Source organism: Psammomys obesus, unplaced genomic scaffold, assembly GCF_907164565.1.
Source record: "Psammomys obesus unplaced genomic scaffold, mPsaObe1.curated_primary_1811, whole genome shotgun sequence".
NCBI classification, from domain to species: domain Eukaryota; kingdom Metazoa; phylum Chordata; class Mammalia; order Rodentia; family Muridae; genus Psammomys; species Psammomys obesus.
This window is the reverse complement of record NW_026596079.1, coordinates 35,770,219-35,797,238: the sequence shown is the minus strand read 5'-3', so window position 1 is coordinate 35,797,238 and position 27,020 is coordinate 35,770,219. Positions and strand designations below refer to the sequence as shown.

Below are 27,020 nucleotides of genomic sequence, written 5' to 3'. Positions count from 1 at the left end.
TAAATGATAATAAAAATCTTAAAAGAATACACTGACAATCCTTTCTATATTGTGTTGCAAAGCAGAATCACGTCCATACTCAGCTTGCTTCTGGATTTTTCTCTTTCCAGTGCCAGTTTCTTTCCAGATTATCAGCATTTCTTCTGGAACTGGAGTAACTCCATGTAAGCAGGAATTCTGTGAATGAGAATTCTAAGGTCACTGTACCCCTTCTGCTAAGAAAACAGATTTATTAGTTCTTCTGAATAATGCCTAACTGTAAATTCAGAAACTAGCATCTTTAGAGGGAATGCTATTTGTAAAGAATAATCTGGAGATAATCAGTTTTACTTCTTAGAAAGTATGTACTTGAAGTATGTTCATGAAGTGCAGCAAAGGTAGATTAGCCTTAACCTCTCAATTGCACCCCACTTTCCAGGTAAGGTACCATCATTGTTGGTTTTATAAGGCCATTAATAGCGTCTGTTTCTACATACTTGAGCAGAAAGAGGAAAGCTGACTAAAGGAACCCTTCCGGAGTTGAATCACACAGAGGAACTTCAACATTTTTATTGAATACTGACATTTATTTATGCACCAAGATGATGCAATAATTTTTCGAAAAGCCTGGAGAATATTCTGGTAAATAGAGTACTTCCCTAGCGGGCATGAGGCTCTGGTTTTGATCCCTAGCACTTCACAAAGTGGCAATGATTGAATCTAAGCCTGTAGACCCAGCGCTAAGGAGATAGAGTCTGGCATATAAGGCTTTGAAGTCATCCTTAGTTAAATAACATTGGAGACCACTCACTTTTTTAAGTTAAACTTAATTTTATACAAATTTTCCCCTAAAAAAAGTGACTTACATTATGCTGCTGTTCTACTTTATGCAATGTCAGTTTTCTTACCTGTAATGTGTGGTTTAAATCTATAATAATTTTATCAATGAAGGCCAAGTATTTTTGCCTAAAAAGGTAAGTGAAATTTCAAATATTAATATACTTGTTATGTATGATAGTCTGTATTCTGAGTGTATTTGGCCAAGATCTTCATGCAGTAACCTCATAGAAACAACACCAAATGCCATTTATATAAAATCATTTTATTGAGACCATTCCAGAGCAGCAATACCTTGTAATACATTATCATTTAGCAGGAGAGCAACGGAGAGTTGATTTGTTGAGGTCTTACTCAAGGAGAGTAATCACAACATGGTCGTCTTGGCCTTGCCAGAGCATCTCTCCTTCAAAGTGCACCAGTCCATGCTTCCTGGCACGCATGAGGATGCCCACCACTTTATCTGAAATTCGAACATACCTATCAAAGAGTTCCCCAAAAGTAACCTGGATTTTGCCATCTCGTCTGTGGCGGGCCATAGTGCGGATCACAAAGCACAATTCCATAATTTCCCGGTAGATGTGCTCCTCAGCTCTCTTGGCTCTTTCAGCTGTCTTACTTCCCTCCTTGGGACGGCCATAGCCCTTGTCTCCCTTGTGTAGCCGAGTGGACATGGCCAGGTCGTAGTCGAATTCATCACTGAAGGGGTTGAGCTTCTGTGACTGTATGTGCTCATCAGCCCACTGCTGCCACCTCCCTTTCAGGTTGTCCACATGGCTGTATTTCCGATGGGCCTTACAGTTGAGTGTCTCTGAATATCTGTTTGCCCTAAAAGAGAGAAGGTGAAGAAGCAAGGTTAGCATGCAAACAGGAAGTACCATTTCCCCTTTGTACTTGCCATGTGCAGTTTCTGTCATGATAAAATACGTGTCACTACTTACCAAAAAAATACATAATTTTTACTTTCACACATATCATTGATCACAATAACAATATGGATTAACGATAGCAATGGATTAGCCACTAACATCAAATTCAAGTTAAAAAAATTCTTCCTTACATGTAGTATGAAAGTATCTACTTCTAACATGTTGCATGTTTTGAACATTCCTGAACTAGAATCAGTTCTTATATGGCTTCTGAAACCGTTTCTTTCCCAAACATGCATTTGGTACTACTAAAGATTGGAATAGCTGTACGTGGAATTTCATGTTTTTTTATGATAGCCTATTTACACTAGTAGTGATGTGCACACATTTTTTAAAGCACCAGGTTGCACAAATAGAAAACATTTGCTAGCAGTAAGAATGAATGCCATATACTGTCATTCTTCCAAACACTTCGTTACTATTCTCCACAATCATCTACAAGACAGATAACATTTCAGCTGTGTAGATGAAGAAACTGAAGCTAGAAAGATTAAGGAACATATTAAAGACAGATCTGTTAAGTGATAGACCAAGACTGGAATTGGAAGCCAAATTAAGCTGTCCTAAGAGGTCAGTTCAGTATGTAACTCTTAAGAAATACAGCTTGAGTCTGTAGCAGCTGGAGAATTCGGCAAAAACGGAAGCTAAATGCACTGTGATGCCACTAGCACTCGGGTAGCATGTGATAAGGGAGTCGTATTTCAAAGGGGTGTGTGTGTGTGTGTGTGTGTGTGTGTGTGCGCGTGTGTGTGTGTGTGTGTGTGTGTTTCCTTGGAATTTGGAATGCATTTTCTTTATTAAGCACAAAACTATTAAAACCTAGCATTTGAAACCCAGCATTATTCTATATCTCCAGTTTAGCAGATGCTTTTTTACTTTTCTTTGTAAAAAAGGAATTACTCCATCTTCAAAAAGCACCCACCTTTCTTCCCCACAACACAAAGTGGCCTCATGCCTGGAAGCGTTGGAATTGAAGATGTAATGAGTTCTTGCATTATCTCTATGAGTGGCATGACGGGACCCTATGAGCACTCGTAATTCACTGTTCTACGCCCAAGAGTAAGCTAGGGTTAGCTGTCAGTGTGCAAACTTCCTAAATTCTGCTTGGGTGACAAATGGGTGACTGAATCACACAGTAACTGTTTCTAAGGCTTTTCAGTCCTCTGTCCCTGTGTCATGAGCTCTGTTCTGTCCGGATAGCCCTGAGTTTATGAGACTCATGACAGCATTACAGAGCCAGGGGACGTGTGTTTGCTGTAAGGAAGATGTGCAGACCATCAAGTGGCAGACACCAGGCCTGTATGTGCTTTAAATGCACCCTCACAATAAAGTCTTTTCAAAGAGAGAACATCCACTAGATGGCGAAATTTCATTTATTCCCATGTTTGTGTTTCAGAAAGTCTTATGGCTATAATGGCTCACTGTTAGGCTAGCATGGAAAGGGATGCTCTGATCCAATATGTTTTGTTTTGTTTTTAATAGCCATGTGGAGAAAAACATGAGACCAGTTTAACTGGGAAAACAGCACACAGTACTATATACAATACATGTTTATTGCAATCCCTTGAGTTTGAAAAAGTGCTAAGAGCAAACACTGAAGTGGATTTCACTCAACCCCATTGCAGTGAACTGTCACTGCTTTGCCATCAGCTGTCTTGCTCACCTACCAGCGTGGGCTGCAAAATCTTAGAAGAGTAAACTGTGCCCTTGAAGCCACAGTGATGAAGACAGGTGTAACCTAATGATCACAGCTGCCTTAAGTTTAAGAAAAAAAAAAATCTAAAGGTGCCTTTGAAAAAGAGCACCTGCCACCTACAAGGAAGGCATGATATCTTTCAGGAGGTACAAACTTCTGAAATTCTGCGTAGGTGACAAATGTGATGCATTCAAATCATTAGCACAAACTCGGGGCTCTGGCCCATGTTAAAGATTCATAGGCTAGCCTTTGTGAGCTCCTGGCTGCTTGGCCACTCCATCTGTCCTTTTTAGGACACCTTCTAAGCACTGTTTGGATAGCCATTACATTGTGGGAAAAGTCCCCTAAGAGACATTATTATTATTAATTTGCAAAAATAATTCGAGTAACTAACAGGTAGAGGCATCAGGCTGACGAATTTAGTGATTTTAGGCACAAATGAAAAATGTTACATTGGCATCCTGGTGATTAGTGAACTTATAACTTCAAATATTATTCTTTTTTTAAACAATATAATATTTATTCATTAATTCTGTATTCATTATAGGTGAGTTTTAGTAGCAATACAACAGAATTTTAAGGATTTTTGTTTTTTTTAATTTTTTTTATTAATTACAATTTATTTACCTTGTATCCCAGCTGTACCCCCCTCCCTTTTCCCCTCCCAATCCTACCCTTCCTCCCTTTTCTCCTCCCATGCCCCTTCCCCAGTCCACTGATAGGGGAGGTTCTCCTTCCTTCCATCTGACCCTAGTCTATCAGGTCTCATCAGAGTTGTCTGCACTGTCTTCCTCTATGGCCTGGTAAGGCTGACCTGGCACTCAGGGGGAGGTGATCAAAGAGCCTGCCACTGAGTTCATGTCAGAGACAGTCCCTGTTTCCCTTACTAGGGCACCCACTTGCAGACTGGTGGGGTTCTAGGTTATCTCCATGCATGGTTCTTGGATGGAGTATCAGTCTCAGAAAAGACCCCTGTGCCCAGAATTTTTGGTTCTGTTGCTCTCCTTGTGGAGCTCCTGTCCCCTCCATGTCTTTCTATCTCCCCCTTCTTTTATAAGATCCTCTGCACTCTGCCCAGAGTTTGGCTATGAGTCTCAGCATCTGCTTTAATACCCTGCTGGGTAAGATGCTCAGTCCTCATTCAGAAAGGCAAACAGGATAGACCTCAGAAGATGGGGAAAACTGGGAACAGGACAGGAGCCTACCACAGAGGGCCTCTCAAATATTATTATGTGAGCGTTATGCTTATTTTTAATTTTGATGAAGGAAAGAAAGGGATAGTATAGAATCATTCACACTAGTGTCCAGGGGTGATTTGTTTAAACTGCATGTTTTATGACTTTCTGGCTTTTGCTTTTTAAGGTATAATTTCTGTCTTTCACTTTGAATTAGCAGTGTAGATGCTCTAGGTGTTGGAGCTCAATATTGTTTGAATAAAAGTTTTTGTTGGTTTAGAAAAAAAATCTATGAAGAAGCAATAATCTTTAAAAAGAAATAATATCTAAATCTCATTACATTGTAATATTGTTAAGTCCCTAAAATAAGAGGAAATGGAACAAACCAATAATTAGAAAATAAGTCTGTTTTAAAATACTTGGAAGATATATGTCACAATGGCTCTTTTCTATACCAACAAACATCCTGTATGGTTTTATATTTTGAGTTGTTAAAATGTATGAAAGTGTGAGGTTTAAACTGAAATTAGAAATCCTTATATCCCAGGGATCTTTTTGGTCACTGATAGAATGATTCCACGTAACTGCATGCTTTAAATTTTCAGGTGAAAATAGTTCAGATTAATGGTTCTCAACCTGTGAGTCATGACCCCATAGGGTCAACCAATTTTTTCAAAGGTTTGCCTAAGACCATCAGAAAACACAAATATTTACATTATGATTCATAACAGTAGCAAAATTACAGTTATAAAGTAGTGACAAAAATAGTTTTATGGCTATTAAAGGCTTGCAGATTAGGAAAGTTGAGAACCACTTGTTTAAACTGATCTTTGAAAAGATAATTACAGTACAAATTGACAACAAAGCAATTACTATGCCCTACATATTTTAGGAGACTAACATTGAATTCAAAACCTCCACCTGTCATAGATGACAATTATTTCCTCTCTAAGGAATATGCATGGTGACAAATGCTACAAGATATGATAGGCAAAGTACATTAGAAAGTTTAACTTTTTTAACAGAAACATATCACAAACTTATTCCTAAATTACCAACTCTAAAAATGGCATCAGCTTAATTCTGCTCTCTTACCTGAATGCAGCTTATTAATAGTATAGTGAAAATATGGGAACCAATTTTCTCATGTTTCTGTCATTTTGGAGTAGTTATATGAATGTTTTTAATGCAGTAATATTAATGGAAAATAAGACAGCTAGGGGTTTTTATTTATAATCTGTTCTAGTGGGATGGCGCTTAATGTACTCTAGTATGTGTCCTTCACCCAGCTTCAGTATGTCAAGGGGGCATCAGAGTGAATTTTCTAGCACACGTTTGGGATAGCTATGAAGTGGTGGTGTCTTCACCCGACAGTTGGTACCCAGTTGTCTTTGTGGCTGAAAAACCTCAGCTCCTCATCCCACTATGCCCAGAACTACTGAGCGGAGTTGACTCCTCTCTGAATTGGCACTGCCCAGGGACTATCACTAATTTGATCAATGGATCAATGGGGTCATATGTGTCAAGATTGCTATCTAAACTGCAGTGTCATTATTACCATCAGCAGCTATCATCTTTGTTTTCCTCTCTAAGAAGCTTGAGCCCCAGGCCTTTGATTTACAGATTGGTAACCACGTCCATGGAAAGCAGTAAACATCAAGCTAGGTTGGAAAGATGGCTCCGTGGGTGAGAGCCATCTTTCTAGTTATGCAAACATAAGGGCTTGAGTTTGAGTCCCCAGGTCCCACATAAAAATAAGATAAAAATGCATTCTAGGCATGGCCAACATTTACGTAAGACAGACAGATTCCTGGATGCTCGCTGGCCAGTCAGGTGAGCCGAAACAGCAGGCTTCAGGTCCAGTGAGATACCCTGTCTTGTATCTAAGAGTTGAGAGCAATATAGCAAGACAGGGCCTTCCGCCTCTGGCTTCCACACCCGTGCATATGCATACATGCATACACAGATGCACACACACTCACACACACACTCGCGCACACAAACTAGAGGCCGTTATTTTTGTTTTTGTTTTAAAGCCCTTCAACGTACTTGTACTGAATCCCTACACTTTGGAGGTTATTGCGATCAATTAAACGGATACTGTGCCTTATGCTAAGAGAGTGCGTGTAACACGGGTTAAAACGCAAGCTCTGGTTCAGCCTTTCCAGCTGCCTCACTCACTCTTCCTGTGCAAGTCTAACTCAGGAAGCCTGAAAAGGTGCTGACACCATTCCCTCTCGTAGGTGAAACAGTAATGGTTGGACCAGAACGGCCACACCCGAGGTTAGCACTGGCCTTTCAGGCCAGGGATGTGCCGCCCTAGAGGACCCACTCTGACTGGCAATACATCTCTCTCTATATCCGTTGCTGGTTGGAGCTCCCTGATGATTGAGACATCGCAAGCGTTCACTTACTGGGAGAGCAAGGGGCGCTTGATCCTGGCAGCAGCCACCTGCACGGCATCTTGCTCAGGCCTCTCCTCCATGTCCCCTCCGTAGCCACTGTCCTCTGTGTCTATGCTGTCACTCTTCCACTTGGGCTCCTCCTGTTCCATCACTTTCCAGCCCTTGGTCAGCTCGGATACCAGGTTGGTGCATTTTCTTCTCCGTGTCGGCGAGTCATGGCTGAGGAGGATTCTGTCAATGTCATTCTCTGGCTGAACAGCCTCGGTCCCGCTGCCGTCGTTCTCATACCTGTGGCTCAGATAGTTCACATCTCCTCCTCTCTCATAAGCCTTGCTGACAACTGTTTTGGTCACCTCTTTCCTTTTGATGTGGGAGACCTCCACAGCTTCTTCTGAGCATTGTCTCTCTCCGTGCCCATCTGGCTTTGGAGAAGGAGGTTTGGGGGCGTGCTGGTGGGGACTGGGACACACCCCTGGTTTAGGAGTGTGGGATGGGTCCTGAGTTGCTCCAGGCAGCCAGCCTGTCGGTTCCTGGGCCTGCCGGGTGCTGTTTTCATTCGCCCACTGCTGCCAACCTCGGGCCAAGTTGATAACCAGGGTTGCTGTGCGTACCTTCCGGAGGGCACTCTTGGCTGGCCCCGCCTCCCTTTCCGTTTCTCCAGGAGCCATGCTACCTGTTTCTTCTCTGCTGACAGCCTGGACACTGGCTAAAGAGGGAATGTGGTAGGGAGAGGTGCCTGGGATTTAAATAGAAGCAGGGTGTGTGGGGGAAGGAGAGTCTGTGACGCTGGAAACTATGCAAAGCATTTCTTGCCAAGATGTGGTGCCATCGGCCTGACAGTATTCTGTTTTTAAACCCTGACAGGTCCCATTTCATCACACAGAGGGACATCTCTGGTGGCAAAAGAACACTGATATGTTCCCTCCTTTCTTCTCCAAGTGCCAGAATGGAAAGTACGAGATTGAATCATGTGCTCAGCTTTCTGTTTTCCTTGACCTTAAAATCAGATCCTGCCATGTATAGGAGCATACAGTTATACACAGATTGTCCGAGAGTATTAAAGGCTTGTTCTCAGCGAACCCTCTGTAGCCCTCCATACAGCCGGTTATCTGGTCCCATTCCATAGCTGAGAGAAAAGATATCTAACTTCCTGCAGATAATAATATATGAGATTCAAATCCTGAGAGATGCCAAGCTTGAGCTTCCTTCCATTCTGCAACCACTAGAAATAAGTTGTAGAAAATTGTCTCATTGGATCCTCATTTTCCAGATGGAAACATTGAAGCCCAGAAGAAAAATAGGGTCCAGATGGTAAAAGACTAATTATTGTTTTCTATCCTCTTTTGGAGAGAAAGCTTATTAATAGACATTAGCATATAATATATATTAATTTAAAACAGTAAACTATTCTAATAACATAAAATTTAAAATTTTAAATATTTTAGAAAGTATTGTTAAACTTGATCTTTTAAGCTAACAAAATAATTTATAAAAACAAAATAAATGGATTCTATCTGAAGCATGCTCTCAATTCTATTTTATTTTATTTTGAGATAAAGGCTCATTATGTAGCCCTAACTGACCTGGAACTTGCCATGTAGAACAAGTGTTTTTCTGACTCTCAGTATTCCACCTGGCCACTGAGTGCTAGCTAGGCTTAAAGGCAGGTATCACCACCTCTTTGTTACTGTTTTCTTTTTAATGATTAACTGTTAACTTAGTTCATTTTTAAATTATTTCTTAAGTTACAATATAATTACATCATTTTCTTTTCTCCCTCCAGGCCTTCCAAATGTCTCTACATGTTCTTTTTCAATTTTATGGCCTCTTTTTTCATCAATTGTGAAATGTATGTACAAATGTTTGTGTGTGTGTTTGTGTGTGTGTGTGTGTGTGTGTGTGTGTGTGTATGAGTTTAAATAAGTAAATAAATGCAACCTAAGTAAACTAAGTAAGTAAGTAACTAAGTGCAACCTGCTGGTCTATACAGTGTTATTTGCATGAGGCCTCAGTCCTATACAGAACACTACAGGCAAGCAAGGAATGCTTAGAGCAGGAGAAATAATGTTCCCCAGGGAAGAGCCCATCAGTTGGTTATTCAACACCAAATGGCCAGGCCTGAAAACACACATTCCTCTTTCTTTTTAACGTTATACATATTGGGAGTAGGTTTAAGACAATTTGAACCTTTATAACATCAAGTAAATAAGTATTTTTAAGAGGACTGGAAAAATAATTCATGTGCACAGAAACAGCATCTGTTCAGTATATTAGACCAGAATAAGAAAATGTGCAGACTCAGCATTGGGTAATTTCCCCCATTCACCACTACTTTAGACTGTCCATCCCTCTTTCCATTCCTTCAAGCCTGGCATACGTTGGAAACTGTTGCCTGTGAGCATTATGAAAAGTATAAAAGTTAATTTTGTCTGCTAGACACATTCACTTAAAAAAAAAAAAAAAACTGGTGTCAGTTTTTCATCGTGCCAGTTATTCATGCCCTGGGAGTCAAACAATTTTGGAAATATTATAAAACTCTTTCTAGAAACCTGTCAGATGTGTTCTCTGAGCTCAGCAGCACTTGGTAATATCAATAGCACAGAGAAAGAATTGCTCTTGATTAACTAAGGGGGAAATGGGATCACAAAGGCAGGGACTATTATCAACAATAATTTAAATCTTGGCTTAAATTCCTGCCCTTCCTTCCTCAAATGTAGGTCCATTAAACTCTGCTGAGTTCTGCTTGGATTCCACTCATCCCCCTGGAAGGTCATGGTAGAATGGCTTCCTCTGAGCTCTCAAGCTCAGAAGCGTAGCCCAGGACCAGGTTGAATTCCATCTCTACCTTCATACTCAGTATTGTTCAGGCTACATCCTGATAGGGAAGAGATATAGACTGAAGATGCTAACAGGGCCTCATAATCTAGCAGGCACTGCAGGCAGCTGCCTGAGCAATGAGGTTGTCGGCAGATGGCCTTTAGGGGACAGGGCGTGGCTCCTGAAAAGATCTATTCACTCATATGAATTTGGCTTTGATGCCAACTGCGGCCCTTCAGACATTTACAGAGGAGTTTAACATTCTTTTCCTCTTCCCGTCTACTTCAGGCATTCCCACTCTAAGTAAGGCCTTCATGCCCCCAATCTTTTGATTACTATGAAAATGTTAGCTTCATGTTCTCGGTCAGGGTCCAAGTTCTTAAGAATTACATTCTCTAATTAATTATGTGGTACAAAAAAAATGAAAATCATAAATGACAGAGATTTGTATAAATACTAGTTTATAGTGAAAACCTCAGGAAATAAGATTTAAGCCTGTTGCCACAGAGGAAGACAATGCGGCCAGTCTTGATGAGACCTGATAGGCTAGGGTCAGATGGAAGGGGAGGAGGACCTCCTCTATCAGTAGACTGAGGGAGGGGCATGGGAGGGCAAGAAGGAAAGAGGGTGGAATTGGGAGGGTATAAGGGAGAGGGCTATAGCTGGGATACAAAGTGAATAAATTGTAATAAATAAATTAAAAAAACTGTTAGTGGTCATTTCTATGAATAATCTCCTGTCTCAATGTTGTATAAAAATTGTTCTCCATCATCTCTAATAAAAAGCTGAACAGCCAATAGCTGGGCAGGAGAGGTAGGGATGGGCTTCTGATCCCAGATAGGTGGGTCCCAGATGGGAGAGAGAGAGAAGGTCATGGAGAAGAGGAAGGTCACCAGGAGCCATGAGGCATTTGCGGTGAGGACAGACAGATGAAACAAAAGCAGCCCAGGCAAGACTAGATGGCAGGTAAAGGGCACCTGGCTGGGAAATAGTCCAGAGCAGGGTGGATGAGTTACAGTGAGTATCTGCACAGCTTAGTGCTTTACGGGGAATCAATAAATGTACTAGGTCTCTGTGTCATTATTTGGTAGCTAGAATGGGTATAGAAAAAAAAAACATTATATTATTTTTACTGAGGCCTGAAGTAACTATCACTTGAGTAATATGCCACATAAGTAAATTTTAAAAATATATTGGTCATTGGGGCTAGACAGATGACTCAGCGTATTAGATCACTTGCTGCTCTTGCAGTGAGCCCTGAGTTAATTTCTAGCACACACATAGCAGGTTACAACTGTCTATAATTCCAGGTCCAGAACTTTCAATACCGTTTCCTGGCCTCCACAGGCACAAAGCATGCATGTGGTGAACATACCTAAACGCAGGCAGAACGCTTAAACACACACACACATCAGTGTTGGTTTAGTCATTACATGATCACATGAAGGGTGGTGGAAAGGGCAAAGGGATGCTTACACACACCTCCCTTCTAGGTCAAGTGCAGCACCATAAGGTCAGTACACCAAGGAGTTCTACAAATCTTTAACTAGCATATCATAAAACAATTTCTAAAATCATTATATCCCATATAGACTCTTCTTGATAAAACCAACTAAAAATTGTTTTAAAAATCTCTAGAACAATTCTTTTAATTATACTTCCAACCTAACACATTAAACCCTAGCCCTACTCATCCTCATACCTGCTACTCGGTAAATTCAGCCTGTGTTTCCTGACAAGTTCCCCCAGCATGGCCACTGGTAAGCACTGTTATTTTCAACTTGACATTGCTGTGTTTTTTGCTATCCCATGTGTCATACAGTTTAGGGATGATGTGTTTTTGTACGTGTTCAGCTAAGCCTAAGTGTTGTGTTGTAACAATATTTATCATTTATTTATCTTTTAGTTAAGCAATTTGTTGTTGGATATTAATATTTACTAGTGATATATCTTTTAGTTAATCATCGGTTAATTCTAATCCAGCTGTATACCCATATCACCACACAGAGACTGGGATTTATTTAATTAACCTAGAGCACAATGCGGGGCAATAGTTACTCCATCCTAAACCTCCCAGCCCACATAGTTTTCTACTATTCAGATTTACGCATTATACTTGCTTTTAGTCATATTTTAGGTCTGGCCCATCTCTCCACGTGGTTCCAAGATCTCTCCTGTGGATTCTCTGCTCCTCTCTTCCCTCTTCCCGGGACCAGGATGTTCCACACTATACTCTCTATTGCTCAGCATTGGGGCTGGTTGTTTAATTGACAATACAGAGAACAAATGGTGGCATGTTTACACAAACTTGAGACGGGTGATGCTTAGAATAAGCATCACAATGCAATGTCCGGATTGAAAACAGTGGGCTAGAGAAATCAGCATTTGAATGAACAAGGGTAAATTGTGTACATTCCACAAGATCCTTATACCGACACCTAAGCAAGTTTTCTGAATCCATCTATGCCGGATCAAATTACAGTATCTACTGTGTTTAAGACTCATTAGTTACCATGGGGAGACAATAAAGTTGTTTTCATATTTTGGCTCTTGTGAATAATATTGTAGTGTACGGGAGTTCAGATATCTTTTTCAAAAAAAGATAATTTGTTTTTATTTCATAAAAATGCATGCGTGCCTGTGCGAGGGTGTTGGAATCCTGGAGCTGGAGTTACAGACAGTTGTGAGCTGCTATGTGGGTACTAGGAATTGAAGCAGGGTCCTTTTTTTTTTTTTTAAAGAATATTTGCTTATCTTCTTTTTTTGAGAAGACATATAGTTTATTTCATATCATTCTCCAACCCCAATTCTTCCTAGATCTACTCCTCCCTTCCTATACACCCAACTTCCAGTTCTCTCTCTTTAACCCCCCCCCCAAAAAAAAAAAAAACCACAAAAAAACCTAAATTCCAGTTACTATTGGCTGACTACTCCTGGGCCTGGAATCTGTCTTGGAGTATGGTCAATATACCAAGTGTCATTCTATTGAAGAAAACTGATTTTTCCTTACCCAGAAGCAATCAAATGCCAGTCTAGGTGGGATTTCCTGTTCTCCCCACTTCTCCATGCTAGGAATTTGTCTGGCTTGAGATTGGGCAGCTTTTACACAGCCCAGCTACCATGGTGTCTGTGAATTCATAAATGATCTGTTCTGTTGTGTCTGGAAAACAGTTTCCTTGAGATAATCAAGCACCTCTGGTTCTCACAGTCTTTCAAGCTCATCTTCTGCAAAGAGCCCCGAACCTTTGGGGAAAGTGTATAGATATCCCGTTCATGGATGAGCATTTCAAAGTCTCTTATTCTGAAAAATTCAGATATTCACATGGAGACTGAGCTGCCAATCAGCCACATCTGAGCAGGGGGTCTATGTCCTCTTCATGCATGATTCTCTGTTGGTGCATCAGTCTCTGCAGGAGCCCCTGGGCTCAGACCTTTTAATTTTGTTGGTCTCCTTGTGGAGCTCCTGTCCCCTCCATCTCTCTCCAATCCTCATCCCTCTCTTCCTTCCTGTACTCTGCCCAAAGTTTGGCCCTGAGTCTCAGCATCTGCTTTGATCCCCTTTGGGTGAATCCTTTCAGAGAACCCTCTATAGTAGACTCCCATCCTGTTTCCTCTCTTCCACCGCTTCTGGTGTCTATCCTGTTTGCCATTCTGAATGAGACTTAAGCATCCTCCCTAGGGTCCTCCTTAGTGTTTAGCTTCTTTAGGTCTCTAGGTGGCTATTCTGTATTATTTGACTAATATCTACTTATTAGTGAGTGTATACCATACCTGTCTTTCTGTTTCTGGGTTACTTCACTCAAGATGATCTCTCCTACTTCCAGCCATTTGCCTGCAAATATCATGATTTTCTTGTTTTTAATAGCTCAGTAGTAGATCTCTGAGTGAGGGAATCAGGGTCTGCCTCTATAATGAACTCAGTGGATTGCTTTCTGATCACTTGTCCCTGATGATGCAGCCTTGCCAGGCTACAGAGGAAGAGGATCCGGGCAGTCCTGATGAGACTTAACAAGCTATGGGCACATGGCAATAGTGGAGAACTCCCCCTTTCAGTGGACTAGGGGAAGGGGATGGGGAGAAGAGGGAGAGCAGGTGGGACTGGGGGAGTTGAGGGAGGGGGCTTCAATTGGGTTATATAATGGAAAAATTGTGAAGAAAAAAAAACATTAAAAATTCAGATATCCTTGTCATTGTTTTTTGTTTGTTTGTTTTGTCTTGTCATTTTTTTTTTTTTTTCAAGAGAGGTTTTTTCTGCATAGCCTTGGCTGGCGAGGACTCGCTTTGTAGACCATGCTGGATCAAACCCACAGCAATCTACCTGCCTGTGCCTCTCTGAGTGCCACTGTGCCTGGCTAAGAATTCAGATATCGTAATAAGATTTTATCTACCCAGGATTTCTGGGTTATATAGTACTTCTATTTTTAATTTTCTAAAGAGCTTCCACAATGTCTTCCATAGCGGTGGCTCCAATCTATAATCCTACCGACAGTTCACACCAGGTTTCTTTTCTCCATAACCTAACCAACATTTAGCTCCTGCCTTTTTACTAACCACTAAGCAGGTGTGGTATGATACCTCCTAATGATTCTAATTTATATTTCTCAAATGATTATTGATGTTTTCATATACATATTATACTTTCTTATGTCATAATTAAAGAAATGTTCAGGTCCTTTGTTCATTTTAAAATTTCATTATTTGTTTTAATATTATTGAGCTCTAAGGATGCTTTGTAAATTATGGCTATGAACTTCTAACCTGACATGCAGTTTCCAAACCACTTTTCACTGTGGTGGATTTTTTTTTATTTTTATTTTTTCTGTGAAGAAACTACTCAATTTGACATAGTCCTCAAACTGCAAAATTTTAATTTGATATCCAAATATCATTGTAAGGCCAATATCTAGAAGCTTCTTCCTTACGTACTTTTCTGAACATTTTATGATTTCAGAGATTACCTTCGGGCCTTTTATCCATTTTGATTAGGGTGGTGTATTTTCTAGGGAAGCATCCAGCTTTATATTTTTAGATATGGAAATTCAGTTTTCTGAATCCCATTTTATTGAAGAGGCTGGTCTTTTTCTTTATGTTCTATTGATGGCCTCATGACAGCTGACTATACACGTGAACTTCCAGAATCACTGTTGTATTCCATTAGTTAGTGTTTCTGTTTTTATACCACTAATATGCTGTTTTGATTAGAATGGCTTTTTATTGCGATTTTTAAATCGGGGAGTATGATACCTTGAATTTTGTGTTGAAAATTAATATTGTTTTTTTTTTTTTTCTACTGTGAAAATTCTGATAGGAGCTTTACTGTCAGTAAGAGGACATTAGTCAATAAGAACACAGTAGAATTACTAGCAGAATCTTGGGTAGAAAGAACTCAGTTAAAGTCTGAAAGAAGAAAGATCTGTTAGACATAGGACTGAGTAAGAGCCATGGTAGAAAGAATGAAGGATGAAGTGGAGATTTCAGAGCTAAGAAGTGTGATCACCTTGGAGTAGGAAGAAGGAAGGAGACTGTGGTGAGAACTGTAGCCATATTGTAAACCATGGAAGCTTTAGGACACAGGTGAAGATACTGAGTAGTCAGGTGTACAAACTGTGTGATTAGGGAAAACCAGGTGAAAATGTAGGCTCTGTTGGTTAGCTGCATGGCCTGTGACATTTCACTTCTTTATAATTCAATTTCTCATGTATAAGATGAACATTATTTTCATATTTACTTCTATGGTTGTGTGAGGTGTAAATGTGCTACCTGTGTAATTCACAGCCCATCACGCTTGATACATGTAAACTCTCCAAAAGTCATTACTATTATCTTGTTCAGCCATAGAAGTTAGAAAATTAAAGCTCACAATATTTTGTTTGACCAAGAATAATACTGATAGCGGATCAGAAGCAGTAAGTCTCCTGTGGATGTCTATAGAGAGTAGAGGCTGCACAGAAAAACTTACTGACAGTGTCATATTTCAAGGTAACTTAAACTGGGGCATTGAAGGTGCTGTCCTAAAAGTTTCTCTCAGTCTACTGGAGATGTCAGATGAGTTCTCAGTCAATCAGCAGCATTAACTGAAGAGTAATCAGAACCTCACTCCTGGAAGCTCACTGAACAAGAAATGCAGCGCTTCCTAACCAACAACATTGTGACATTAACATCTCAAATCATGTGGCACTACCTATGAAGCTACTAAATTACTTTATCCACACACAGGTCTTCATAGAATCTGGCACCATCTAAATCTAATATGCCACAGAGTTCAGAATTAGGCTTCATCCTGCTAGTCTGTCTGGAGTTTATCAGACACTCAGCATCAGGCTTTAAAACTGTAGTGTCTGGTTGAAAGTTCAGTAGACTGGTTTGCTCTCTAGTTCATCTTTTATAAGATATGTACCACCCAGAAGAGTTATTTAACTCCTTGTTTATGCAATAACTTTACTAGATAATGGTATTTAAATTACACTCTCCCCAATCCATTTTCCTATCACATATTTGGTGTGATATGTATGAAAACATGTAGCTCAGAGCCAAATATACTAAGCATGCTTGAGTACTACATGTAAGCTTTTAGTATTGTTACTTGTAGCATATTATCAAGGATAACAATGGAACTTTTTGAATAAAGAGTCAGTTTCATAGAGAACATATCAATTCACATAATACAAAACAAAAATTCAGCATCGTGAATGACAACAAATTACAAAATCAAAGCCCAAAGAAAAAATTAGGAAGCAAATGTTCGATTCATACACAGCATTCAGAAAGCAAACACAAAAATCATCTGTTATGTTTAATTTAATATGAAAAACAGAGCTTAAGAAAGTAGTCTTATAATTTTGACAAAAACTCGCTTTTCATAGAGTAATGATTGCTCCAAGTTTCTGTGTTTGTAACACTGAATTGATTTAGCTCGTCCATAGTTAAGTCCATGCTTCTTTAATTCAGATGAATATCTCAATTCTGTAAGAAAGGCTAATCCAACTCCACGCACCACCAAATCACTGCCTAACTGCTTTGCTCTCTGAGCCTCATACTGTAACTCTTCCAATATGGTACCCTCTTTTCGCCCATGTGCTATAGCTGAGTATGTCTGGAGAAATACTCAAGGATGTATGAAAATCTTTCAGATTTTGATCTGAAAGAGCCTCATACACTGCGCAGCTTCTGTATCCCTATCGTCTTTTCATTTTTTTTTTTCTTATCCTGATGACTATTTTGTTTTCCTAAACCTCTATTTTTTTCTCCCCCTATCTTCAGTTCCAACCATTAGGCTTGGCGTCCATTTTACTTAGAACTAGCACATCCCTGGATGCCTCCTCGTAAGCGGTCCACTCGTCTGCACCCATACTCGTAGTCATGCCTTTGCTGTAGATGCGATGTCATCCGTCAGTACTCCAAGGAAGAGCAGACAGCTAGTTTTGCATCTTCATCTGAGTGAAGACGCTGACATGGTCTTTTTTCTCCTTTTTTTCTCAGTTATTTCTTTCCATTGTCATCTCATATAAACAAGTCAGTATGTTTTCTTTCTAAGAATATGCTGTATTTCTTTGCAATCATATACATAATAGTAGCATTATACATATTGAACAAATTGTATTTGTTTGCAGAGGAAAGTGTGTGAAGGTTTGGAGGATGAAAGAAAGGGAAAGGATGTTAATTATATTTTAATTTCAAAAACTAAAAGAAATACTCTTTTATTAGTTTCTTTTTATATTATATTCTTATTAATTTCTAAATTTTTCATAGTGTGTATTTGATCATATTCACCCTCCCTTCTCCCTCTAACTCCTCTAAGACCCAAATTTTCATTCATACATTCTCCCTCTACTTCTGTATTTCATGTCTTTACTTTGTTTTTGTTTTTGTTTTTTAGAAGATGTCTGGCAGCAGACATCCTGGTTCTCTGGCTTTTAGTCTTACTGCCCCCCTCCTTCTGCAATGTTCTCTGAGCTTTAGATGCAAGAATTGTATTGCAGATATATCAGGTAAGGACAGGTACCACATGAACAATTTTTCTTTGCATTTTTACCTGTTGCAGCTTCCTGAAGTGTCTTCCATCTGCTGAAAATTAAAAGAAAAAGAAAGCATGTAAGGATAAGTGTTTAGGATTTAGTCAGACATTGCTGGTTTAGGAACATGGATTGGCCTCACCGGCCACAAACACCTAACTAAGCTTACAGTACCAGGCATGACTTCTCCTAATGCCCAAGCCTTAAGTCCAAGTACATAACTGTTGGTTACCCACACTGTGATGGCACTATTGTGCCATCTGGAAAACCTTGTCATTCTGGTCATTATTGGGGTTTGTAGCTAGTACAGCCAGGTTGCTTTTCTCTGTGAGCAGCTTGCATAGCTTTTATGTTAGTATGAAAGACAGTCCAACCTGTCTTTCTAAGAGCAAAATGTCTTGAAGTAATTCATATATAGAAAGCCTATTTCTAAATTCCCCCTATTTTCTCCAGAACCCAATCCAAACAGGTGTTGGCTTCACTATAAAACTTTTCTTTCCTGTCACCAATAATTTTCACATCGCTAAATCTGATGGTGATCAGTTACTTGTCCTCAATTTGCTTGTCTTATCAACACCCTCTGACACACTAAAGCGCTCATTTCTCATTCAAATCTTCTCCTGGGATTCTGGGAAAACACAGTCTGCTGTTTTTCTTTCTTCAGCACTGGGTGCTTCTTTGTTTCCTTTTTAACTATCTTCTTAATACTAGAGTGAGGAGAGCTCAGCCTACACTCAATTCCCTGGTGATCTCATTCTTCAGCTACTACCTTTATTGTGACAGTTACCAGATAAGTAACTTCAAGGTGATGATGTCTTTTATGTGTCTCGCTTATACAGTCAGGAATTCGGTGGACAACTGTCTGATGACTCACTCGCCTTTAGTTTCAGCAATACTAAACTCTATGTTATTGTTCGAATTTCAATTCTTCACAGTATTCTTCTCTTTCCAACTTAAAGTCAACCTTAGTTTATCAACTATTTTGAAGTAATATCTTATTTTTTCCCTCTCATATAGTTCACATCCAAGCCTCCAACATATCCTCCTGGATTTATCATGAGATATATTCAGAATTTGACCAGTTACTGCCTTCTTTACTGGCATGAATGATTTGCCACCTCCCTACACACACGAACCACCCTCCATGCATAAGCCACTATCAACCTATGCAGGAATTATTACCCAGTCTCCTCAATCGGTCCCTCCACTCCAGCTCATGCCCACCGTGTACTCCTCACCCAGATCCTTATAAACACACATCATATCACCTTGTTCAAAACATTGTGATGTCTTTATCACACTAAGATAGAACAAAAGCATTGCCTGATAGTGGTCTGCCAAGTCCTCCATCGCCTCATTAGATGCGTGGCTGCCTGCCACTTGCCCTAGTATTGCCTCAGTCACGATGACCTTATCTTGCACCTGCCTCGAGACTCAGATCCTGGCTCCCTTTGTTCTGGCCGTCATAATCTCCGCAAAGCTTAAGATTCTGTATTTTCATATCTATAGGACTTTTGTGTTCTAAACAGTATATTCAGATATTTCTTCAGCTGGAACAGTTTCTTCTCTCTAAAATACATAGTCCAGGTAAAACCTTCACTTTGTCTCTCCAAAGTGGAGATTAAGGTATCAGGTACAGTGCAGTTTGAAGCAGGAAAGGTAAATAGGCACAATCAGACTTATAAAGAATACCGCTTTGTCAAACATATAAATAAATACATAAATAGCTTTAACTTATGCTACGTCATAGAATCATTTTGAAAAAAATTGCTATTTTAGTTATATAGGGTGATATAGGAATGGTATGTGGATATGCAGAGTAAGAAAAAATAATTAATGATAGCAACAGTATAGACAAAACTAGAGTTTAACCTACTTCAAGAACGTGGCAGTCAGGGTGGAAAGGACCAGGAGCACTTCAGGTGATATTAATTGGAGTGACATATAGGAGCCCTTCACAACTAGCTGTTAAATATAGAAAGAAATGAAGGTCTTTGAGGTACATATGGATGTCTTACTAGAGTTTCTAAGCATAAAATTTGCTATGAATGGTAATATAGGAGAGAAGGTACAAGCTTTGGGATTGGACAAAATATTGCATTATGACTTGGGTATACTGACTTTGAATTACCTACAGGACACACAGGACATGCTGTTCAGTATTATGGGATGGTTGGTCAGGGAAAGGTCTTGGGTATTGCTTAGGTTCATTGTTTAGCATCACAAAGTCTGTCACTATAGTCTTAGAGCCAAGGAAAAGTTCCACAGGATCAAGTCCCATGCACTGTGGCTCCAGAATGAAAACTGTTGAGGTCTGTGCCCTGAGAAAATCCCTTCCTCTCTCCTTGTTTTCCTCCCCACCCTGAAGGACAGAACAGCACAAACTTGTGACACCACTTTCTAAACAAGCTTCTTACGAAGGTCTAAATATAGAATTTCTTAGCCGTGACTTTCAATTTGATCCTGTAAAATTTTCCTTTACTTACTAGCCAACTTTATTAGAAAAGCACTCTACCCTTCTTGATTTACCACCTGTTCACCTTCTCACGTTTTCCAATAAAACTAGTCACAGGAGCCCACCCCATCACCAGTTCTAAAGAACATTTTTAAGTCCCAACTTGTTTTAGTCTTTTATAATATTTGATAATCAAGGTCATATCCACATCCACACATGTACACACACAGGTGCACAAACACTTGAATGTGTTTGTACATGTGTTTAAGAGAGAGAATCATGGCAGAAAGGTAACAAATGAAAAGCCAGTAAGAAATGGCTGTCCATAATGATGCCACACTCAGGAGGCTCCTGCATAGGCATGCATTTCTCACAAAGCTGCAATCTCCTGAAAGCTTGATTGGATTCTTTTTGGGTCTGGGGCTGCATTTTGAGTTTTCTTTAAAAAATGTGTGATCGCTTTTTCAATATGGCTTTATATACCACATTCCCCTAATATTTTAGAACCTTCAGAACGGTATCAGTAGTGTTACGAAGACATCTTCTCAAACTTTATCTTCAGAAGTATGGGACATGGATAATTAGCAGATTCTAACATGTGTGTAATGGCCACTGAAACTAGCCAAGCTCAGCATTCGTCTAGAAGAAAGCCAAAAAGAAACTACGATATCCTGGCAATGATGGGTTACAGAAAGATGGCAGGAGCACATTTTTTGAAATGAAGCAGTCCTTTGCTGGTGGAGAGGTTGTGTGGCTTACCTGCTACAGTGGGTGAAGAGGTTTGGTGGCAAAGATGGGTGTGTTTGAGGATGGAGAGGCAGCGGCGTTGAGCAAACATGTCTGCTGCATTATCATATGTACAGGAGACAGTTGTCAGAGCTCAAAAGATGGCCTGGGCAAATGGAATCCTCAAGACCTCCCACAACTCCCTCAAATTCAGATCATTCAATGACAGACAATGTTTTCGGAACAGTAGGTCACAAGCCTAAGGAGGCTAAGAAGAACGTGGAGACGTTTATTAAAGATATCACTAGCACTCACCCAAAGGGGTTGCAGTGAAATGTGAGCTCTCCGCAATGGACTTAGATAGAGACATCTCTTTGAACAAAGAAAGGCGAGCATGGAGGAAAAAAATAAGGCAAAAATACCCTGATCAGAGAAACATTTTAAAAGAAAGGATGGTCAATTATTGAAGAGTATTAAATTTATTAACATTGATAAATACAGAACCATGCTTAAAAACAGAGTGACCCATTCATGAAAGTATGTTCAAGGATGTTCATCTCAAATCAGTAGGACATAAATGGAGTTTCAAAGGATGCCCATGAATTCATACATTGGGTGTAGAATGATGGTTCTAGATATCAGAGGAAGGCAGGTCAGGAAAGAGGGCTGGAGCATTGATCATTGGGTACTAAACTGCTGTAGAAGTTCTGCTCTGAGGTTACATGAGCAAATGTGAAAATTCATGGCAGAAGTGAGAAAAATACTGCCTTGCCTATTAAAGTAAAAATAAGCTAGAGAAACGAAGGGAGCAGGAAAGTGGGGAATGAAGAGATAAAAGTACTCCAATTTACAAGAATTTGTTCTGATACATAGAAAAGATAAAAATACAGAAAATCACTATGTAAAAAATACCATGAATACTTTTGACAAAATCAGAAAATACAATGGAAGAGATGAACCATTTGTAATAGCAGTAATAAGGATGAAACACCCGTGAACAAACTTACTGATGCAGACCCAAAAACTAAATTAAGACAACTGCAGTACTTCAGAAGAAACAAATATGACTGAACAAAGTCTAAATATTAATCTTACCTGGGAGGGTTTCACCCCATGGAAGCGTCATTCTGCTCTACAGTAAGTTTAATTCTATTCCAATACAATAGCAATTATATCATAGTTTAAATGCACTGGTTCTGAAGTTCATAGAAAAATTACATAACCAAAACTGGCAAAAAGAAAGAAGCAGTGGCGCAGATTTGAAATACCAGCACTAGAGAGATGGAAGCAAGAGAATGGCCAGGCCTAGGCCCTTGTCTCAACCAAAAAAAAAAAAAAAAAAAAAAAAAGACAAAAACAGCTTGGTAAGAGAAACATTTAAAAAGACAGGCTCTTCAATTATTGAACAGTATTAAATTTACTTGCATTGGGAAATACAGCACCATGCTTAAAAATAGAGCAACCACAACCATGTTCATAGCAGCTTTATTTGTAATAGCCAGAACCTGGAAACAACCCAGATGTCCCTCAGTTGAGGAATGGATACAGAAATTGTGGTACATTTACACAATAGAATAATACTCAGCAATTAAAAACAAAGATATCATGAAATTTGCAGGCAAATGGTGGGATCTAGAAATGATTATCCTGAGTAAGGTATCCCAGAAAGACACACATGGTATATACTTGCTTATAGGTGGATATTAGACATATAATACAGGATAATCATACTAAAACCTGTACACCTAAAGATGCTAATCAAGAAGGAGGCCTGTGTAAGATGATCAATCCTCATTCAGAAAGGCAAATGGGATGGACATCAAAAGAGGGAGAAAATAGGGAACAGGACAGGAGCCTATCACAGAGGGCCTCTGAAAAAATCTACCCAGCAGGATATCAAAATATATGCTGAGACTCATAGCCAAACAATTTTTCAGAGTGCAGGGAATCTTATGAAAGAAGGGGGAAATAGAAAGACTGGAGGGAATGGGACTCCACAAGGAGAACAACAGAACCAAAAAATCTGGGCCCACGGGTCTTTTCTGAGACTGATACTCCAACCAAGGAGAGATAACCTAGAACCATGCACAGAGATAACCTAGAACCCCTGCTCAGATGAGACCGGTGGCAGCTCAGTGTCCAAGAGTGTTCCCCAATAATAAGAACAGGGACTGTCTCTGACATGAATTCATGGACTGGCTCTTTGATCACCTCCACCTGAGGGGGGAGCAGCCTTACCAGTCCATAGAGGAAGACAAAGAAGCCAGTCCTGATGAGACCTGATAAAATAGGGTCAGATGGAAGGGGAGAAGGCCCTCCCCTATCATTGGACTGGGGGAGGGACATAGGAGAAGAAGAGGGAGGGAGGGTGGGATTGGAGGGGATGGGGGGCTACAGCTGGAATACAATGTGAATAAATTGTGATTAATAAAAAATTAAAACAAATGACTAAGAAAAAAAAATAGAGCAACCAAAATATGCTCAGGGATGTTTGTATCAAATCAGAAGGGAAACAGAGTTTCAAAGTATTCCATGTATTCATACAGAAGTTGAGTGTAGAATGATGGTCCCACATGCCAGGGGTAGGTGGCTCAAGAAAGAGGGCTGGAATGCTGGTCACTGGGCACTAAACTACTCCAGATAGGAACAAGACGTTTTGGTCGGGGGTTGCATAGGCAGGCGACTGTAGAGAGCCACGATGCACATTTCCAAAAAGAAGGACAGAAAAATGAGCAAAATAACTTGAATGTGTGTATGAAATTCTCAAAGACTAAATTTAAAATTATTATAATTTTCACCATAAAGGGATGGTTCCACATGCCAGGGGTAGAACTATTTAGTTGAGAAGACAGATGTTTGCCAGGAATATAGGTTATACCATGGATAGGTGACTAGAAGCATTACATGGTACCTTTTAGTACTTTTATAATTTTATGCATTAGCTAAAAAGAAATCATATATGCATACATGTATATGTTCATGTAAAAGCTATAGGATCATTGGAAGATGCTGAAAGTTAGATTCATCTTTTGAACTGTATAGCAGAATATATTATAAATAGATCAAAGACTTAAGTGTAAAATATAAAAACCATAGTTTAATCACACTAGAAAACTCCTTTATAAATATGGAGTGGAATAATCTTTTAAAGCATGACTCAAAATTCAGAAGCTATAAAAAATTGGTAAATGTTGCTATACATATAAAAATATCTATGTGGGGGAAAAAGAAAACTATAGTCAAAGCCAAAAGGCAATACACACGAGAGAACACTTCCAACTATTTAAGAGAACAGTCTCTCACAACACATAGAAAGCAGATAGAAATTAATGAGAAAAAGGCCAACCTCTCAGCAGAAAATTGGACAAAATTTGAATAATGAGTTCATTAGGAAAGAATTGCACATGACTCTTAAACACATGAGAAAATGTTCACTATTGCTAAGAAAACGCCACGTGAATATTAAAAATTACATGTGATTCTCATTCTTCTTCCAATCAGAGTGCCCCAAGCCCACACAAAGTTTTCTGTGACCTCTGCCTCTTTGAGAAACTTGTGGGAAAACAGGACTCTCCTTTACTCTCCCTGTGGTGTTAACTAAATCATGTTGAAAGCCAATCTGGCAGTATTTTTCAAACTTATGCATATATCCTAGAAACTCCTCTTCTGGGAAATTATCCAAGGGTTTCAAATGGTGTTTGTACAAAGTTATACATTACATTTTTCCAGATGGTGAACACTGAAAACAACCTAAATCTATCATAGGGGACTGGTTCAGTCACCACCTAGTCATCAAAATAGACAATCTCAGTAGTAAAAATGTCAAAAAAAAAAAAAGGTAACTTTCTGTCAGTTACATGATAAGAAGCTCCAAAGTACTCAAAGTGAAGAAAGCTCGCAGTATAAACTATGCCTCCACTAAGGGAATGAAAAGAGAGCATACGTATTTGAATATGTGACACATCTATAGATGAAGCCAAGGAGGCTTCAGGAAGACCAGAGCAAAGCTAATCATGGTGGCTGTAGAAGAAGACACCACGAGCTGACTTCTGCATCCCAGTCCTCCCATCTCTCGGCAATAACCTCTGCAGCTCAGGCCATGTGAAGACCACAAAGACAGATACCAATCTTTTCATTCCTTCCTCAAAAATCAAGGTTAATACATAGACATACTAAATAAACATTTGTTAATAAATAAATGGATTGTGGGAAGCGATACTTCACTGGGTAGCTTAGGATAGTTTAATAAAATTATTTGAAAAGTGAAATAGCGAAAATAAATGATAGCTGGGTCTCAGATTTACCTCTTCCCTGCCCTTTTTTTTTCCTGTTTTGTAATTAATTGAATTTAATCTCATTTCCAGGACTGTTCTTGATTAGGCCAGGACTGAGGGCATTCGAGTTGTCTAAATTTCCTGGGACTACCTCTGTACTGCTCCATCAGAAAAGAGTCCCAGGGATGTTCGCAGATAACTGTCTTCCCTATCACAATGCTTTTCTGTTCTCAGGTCGCCCCACGCCGGCAGTCTCCTCTTCAGCCTCCACTTTGTAGGCTGCCATTTATTTCCGTATCAATGACTATTCACTGAGCTACACATTACCACCATGAGACCTAGACTGCAGAAGTGAATGCAGCCCCTGTGCCTTCTCAGAGTGAGCAATCTAGTGGAGGAGACACTAACTGATGCTAATTACAAGGGACAGTAGGCATTAACCTCGGATGCACACCCCCCACACACATGATTCTGTGTTAGCTTGGTAGGGCAATTGCAGTAAGTTACCAAATGTTTCGCGGGGCAGGGGGTTTCTTCCCGGCCCTAAGCTCCCAAAATAAAGACTCGGGAGGCTCAAAATATGTCTATAAATGCCTAGTCCACATATCAAAGCTCTTCTCTGAACTTCCTCATAACTTAAAATAACCCGTTTATTCTAACTTACATTCTGCCAAGTGGCTGGTTGCTTGTGCTCAGGTACTGGGCTGTGTGCTTCACATCTTCCCAGGGGACTCTCCTGTGCCTGCTCTATCCCAGAATTCTTTCTGCCTACTGGTGGTCCCACTTCCTATTTTCTGCCTCAGCTATAGGCCATTAGCTTTTTATTGACAGGTGATGCATCCATACAACATATAAGATAGTCCTTCCACAACCAACTATCTGGTTACTTAGGTCAGACGTCTATTCTTTCTCTTATCTAGAGGTGAAAAGTGTGAAATCAAGGTGACTGTCAGGCTGTGGCCCTCTCCAAGCTGTTCAGAGTACAAACCTTGCCTCTCCCAGCTTCTCATGCCTCAAGCTTTCCTGCGTTGTGTGTGCGTCACAGCCGCAGTGTTTAAAAGGTCTTGGCTCAGAGGTTAAGGACACCTGTTGCTCTTCCAGAGATCCTGAGTTCAATCCCCACAACCACATATAATGAGACCTGGTGCCCTCTTCTGGCATGCAAGCAGAACACTATATACATAATAAATTAAAATGAATATTTTTTAAGAAGGTCAATCTTAATCAAAGGATATTTTTCTGTGTTTGATCGAAGGATACTTGCCCTTTGACTTAGGGCTGAGAATATAAGGATAATCACATCTGGAGATATTTAATTTCATTACATCAAAACAAAACAAAAACCAACTCTTTTCTCAACCAGTATCACATTTACAGACTCCTACATAGGGAGGGACATTTTGAGGGCAACTGTTCAGCTCATTTCTTAAGGGTGGCCTCTTACTGCCTTTCAGCATTGTATCATATATATATATATATTCATAGATTATAGCACCTTATTAAAGGTTATGTCAAATTAAAATAAACAGATGTGAAATGATTACTTTATTCTAGAAGACCTAACATTTTATCAGTACTTGCAACAAAACAAATAAACAAAAAGCGGTGGGAGGGGGAAGCTAGTGTGAAGAAATATTGGGAGGATATCTCTGAGAAATAAGATTCTGACAGTGATAGCAAGATGTCTAAACATCCCATATTATGTTTTATTCTTA

At 39.7% G+C, this 27,020-nt stretch overlaps 1 protein-coding gene across 1 annotated transcript; it reads right to left on the bottom strand.

Annotated features, from left to right (window-relative positions):
• Positions 1-1,099: 1,099 nt before the first annotated feature.
• Abra (actin binding Rho activating protein) lies at positions 1,100-7,689 on the bottom strand. The gene is made up of 2 exons (XM_055626777.1): positions 7,031-7,689; positions 1,100-1,644 (listed from the first exon to the last, which is right to left on the bottom strand). The coding sequence occupies exons 1-2, from the start codon at positions 7,687-7,689 to the stop codon at positions 1,167-1,169; spliced, it is 1,137 nt and encodes a 378-aa protein (XP_055482752.1). The 3' UTR covers positions 1,100-1,166.
• Positions 7,690-27,020: the final 19,331 nt, after the last annotated feature.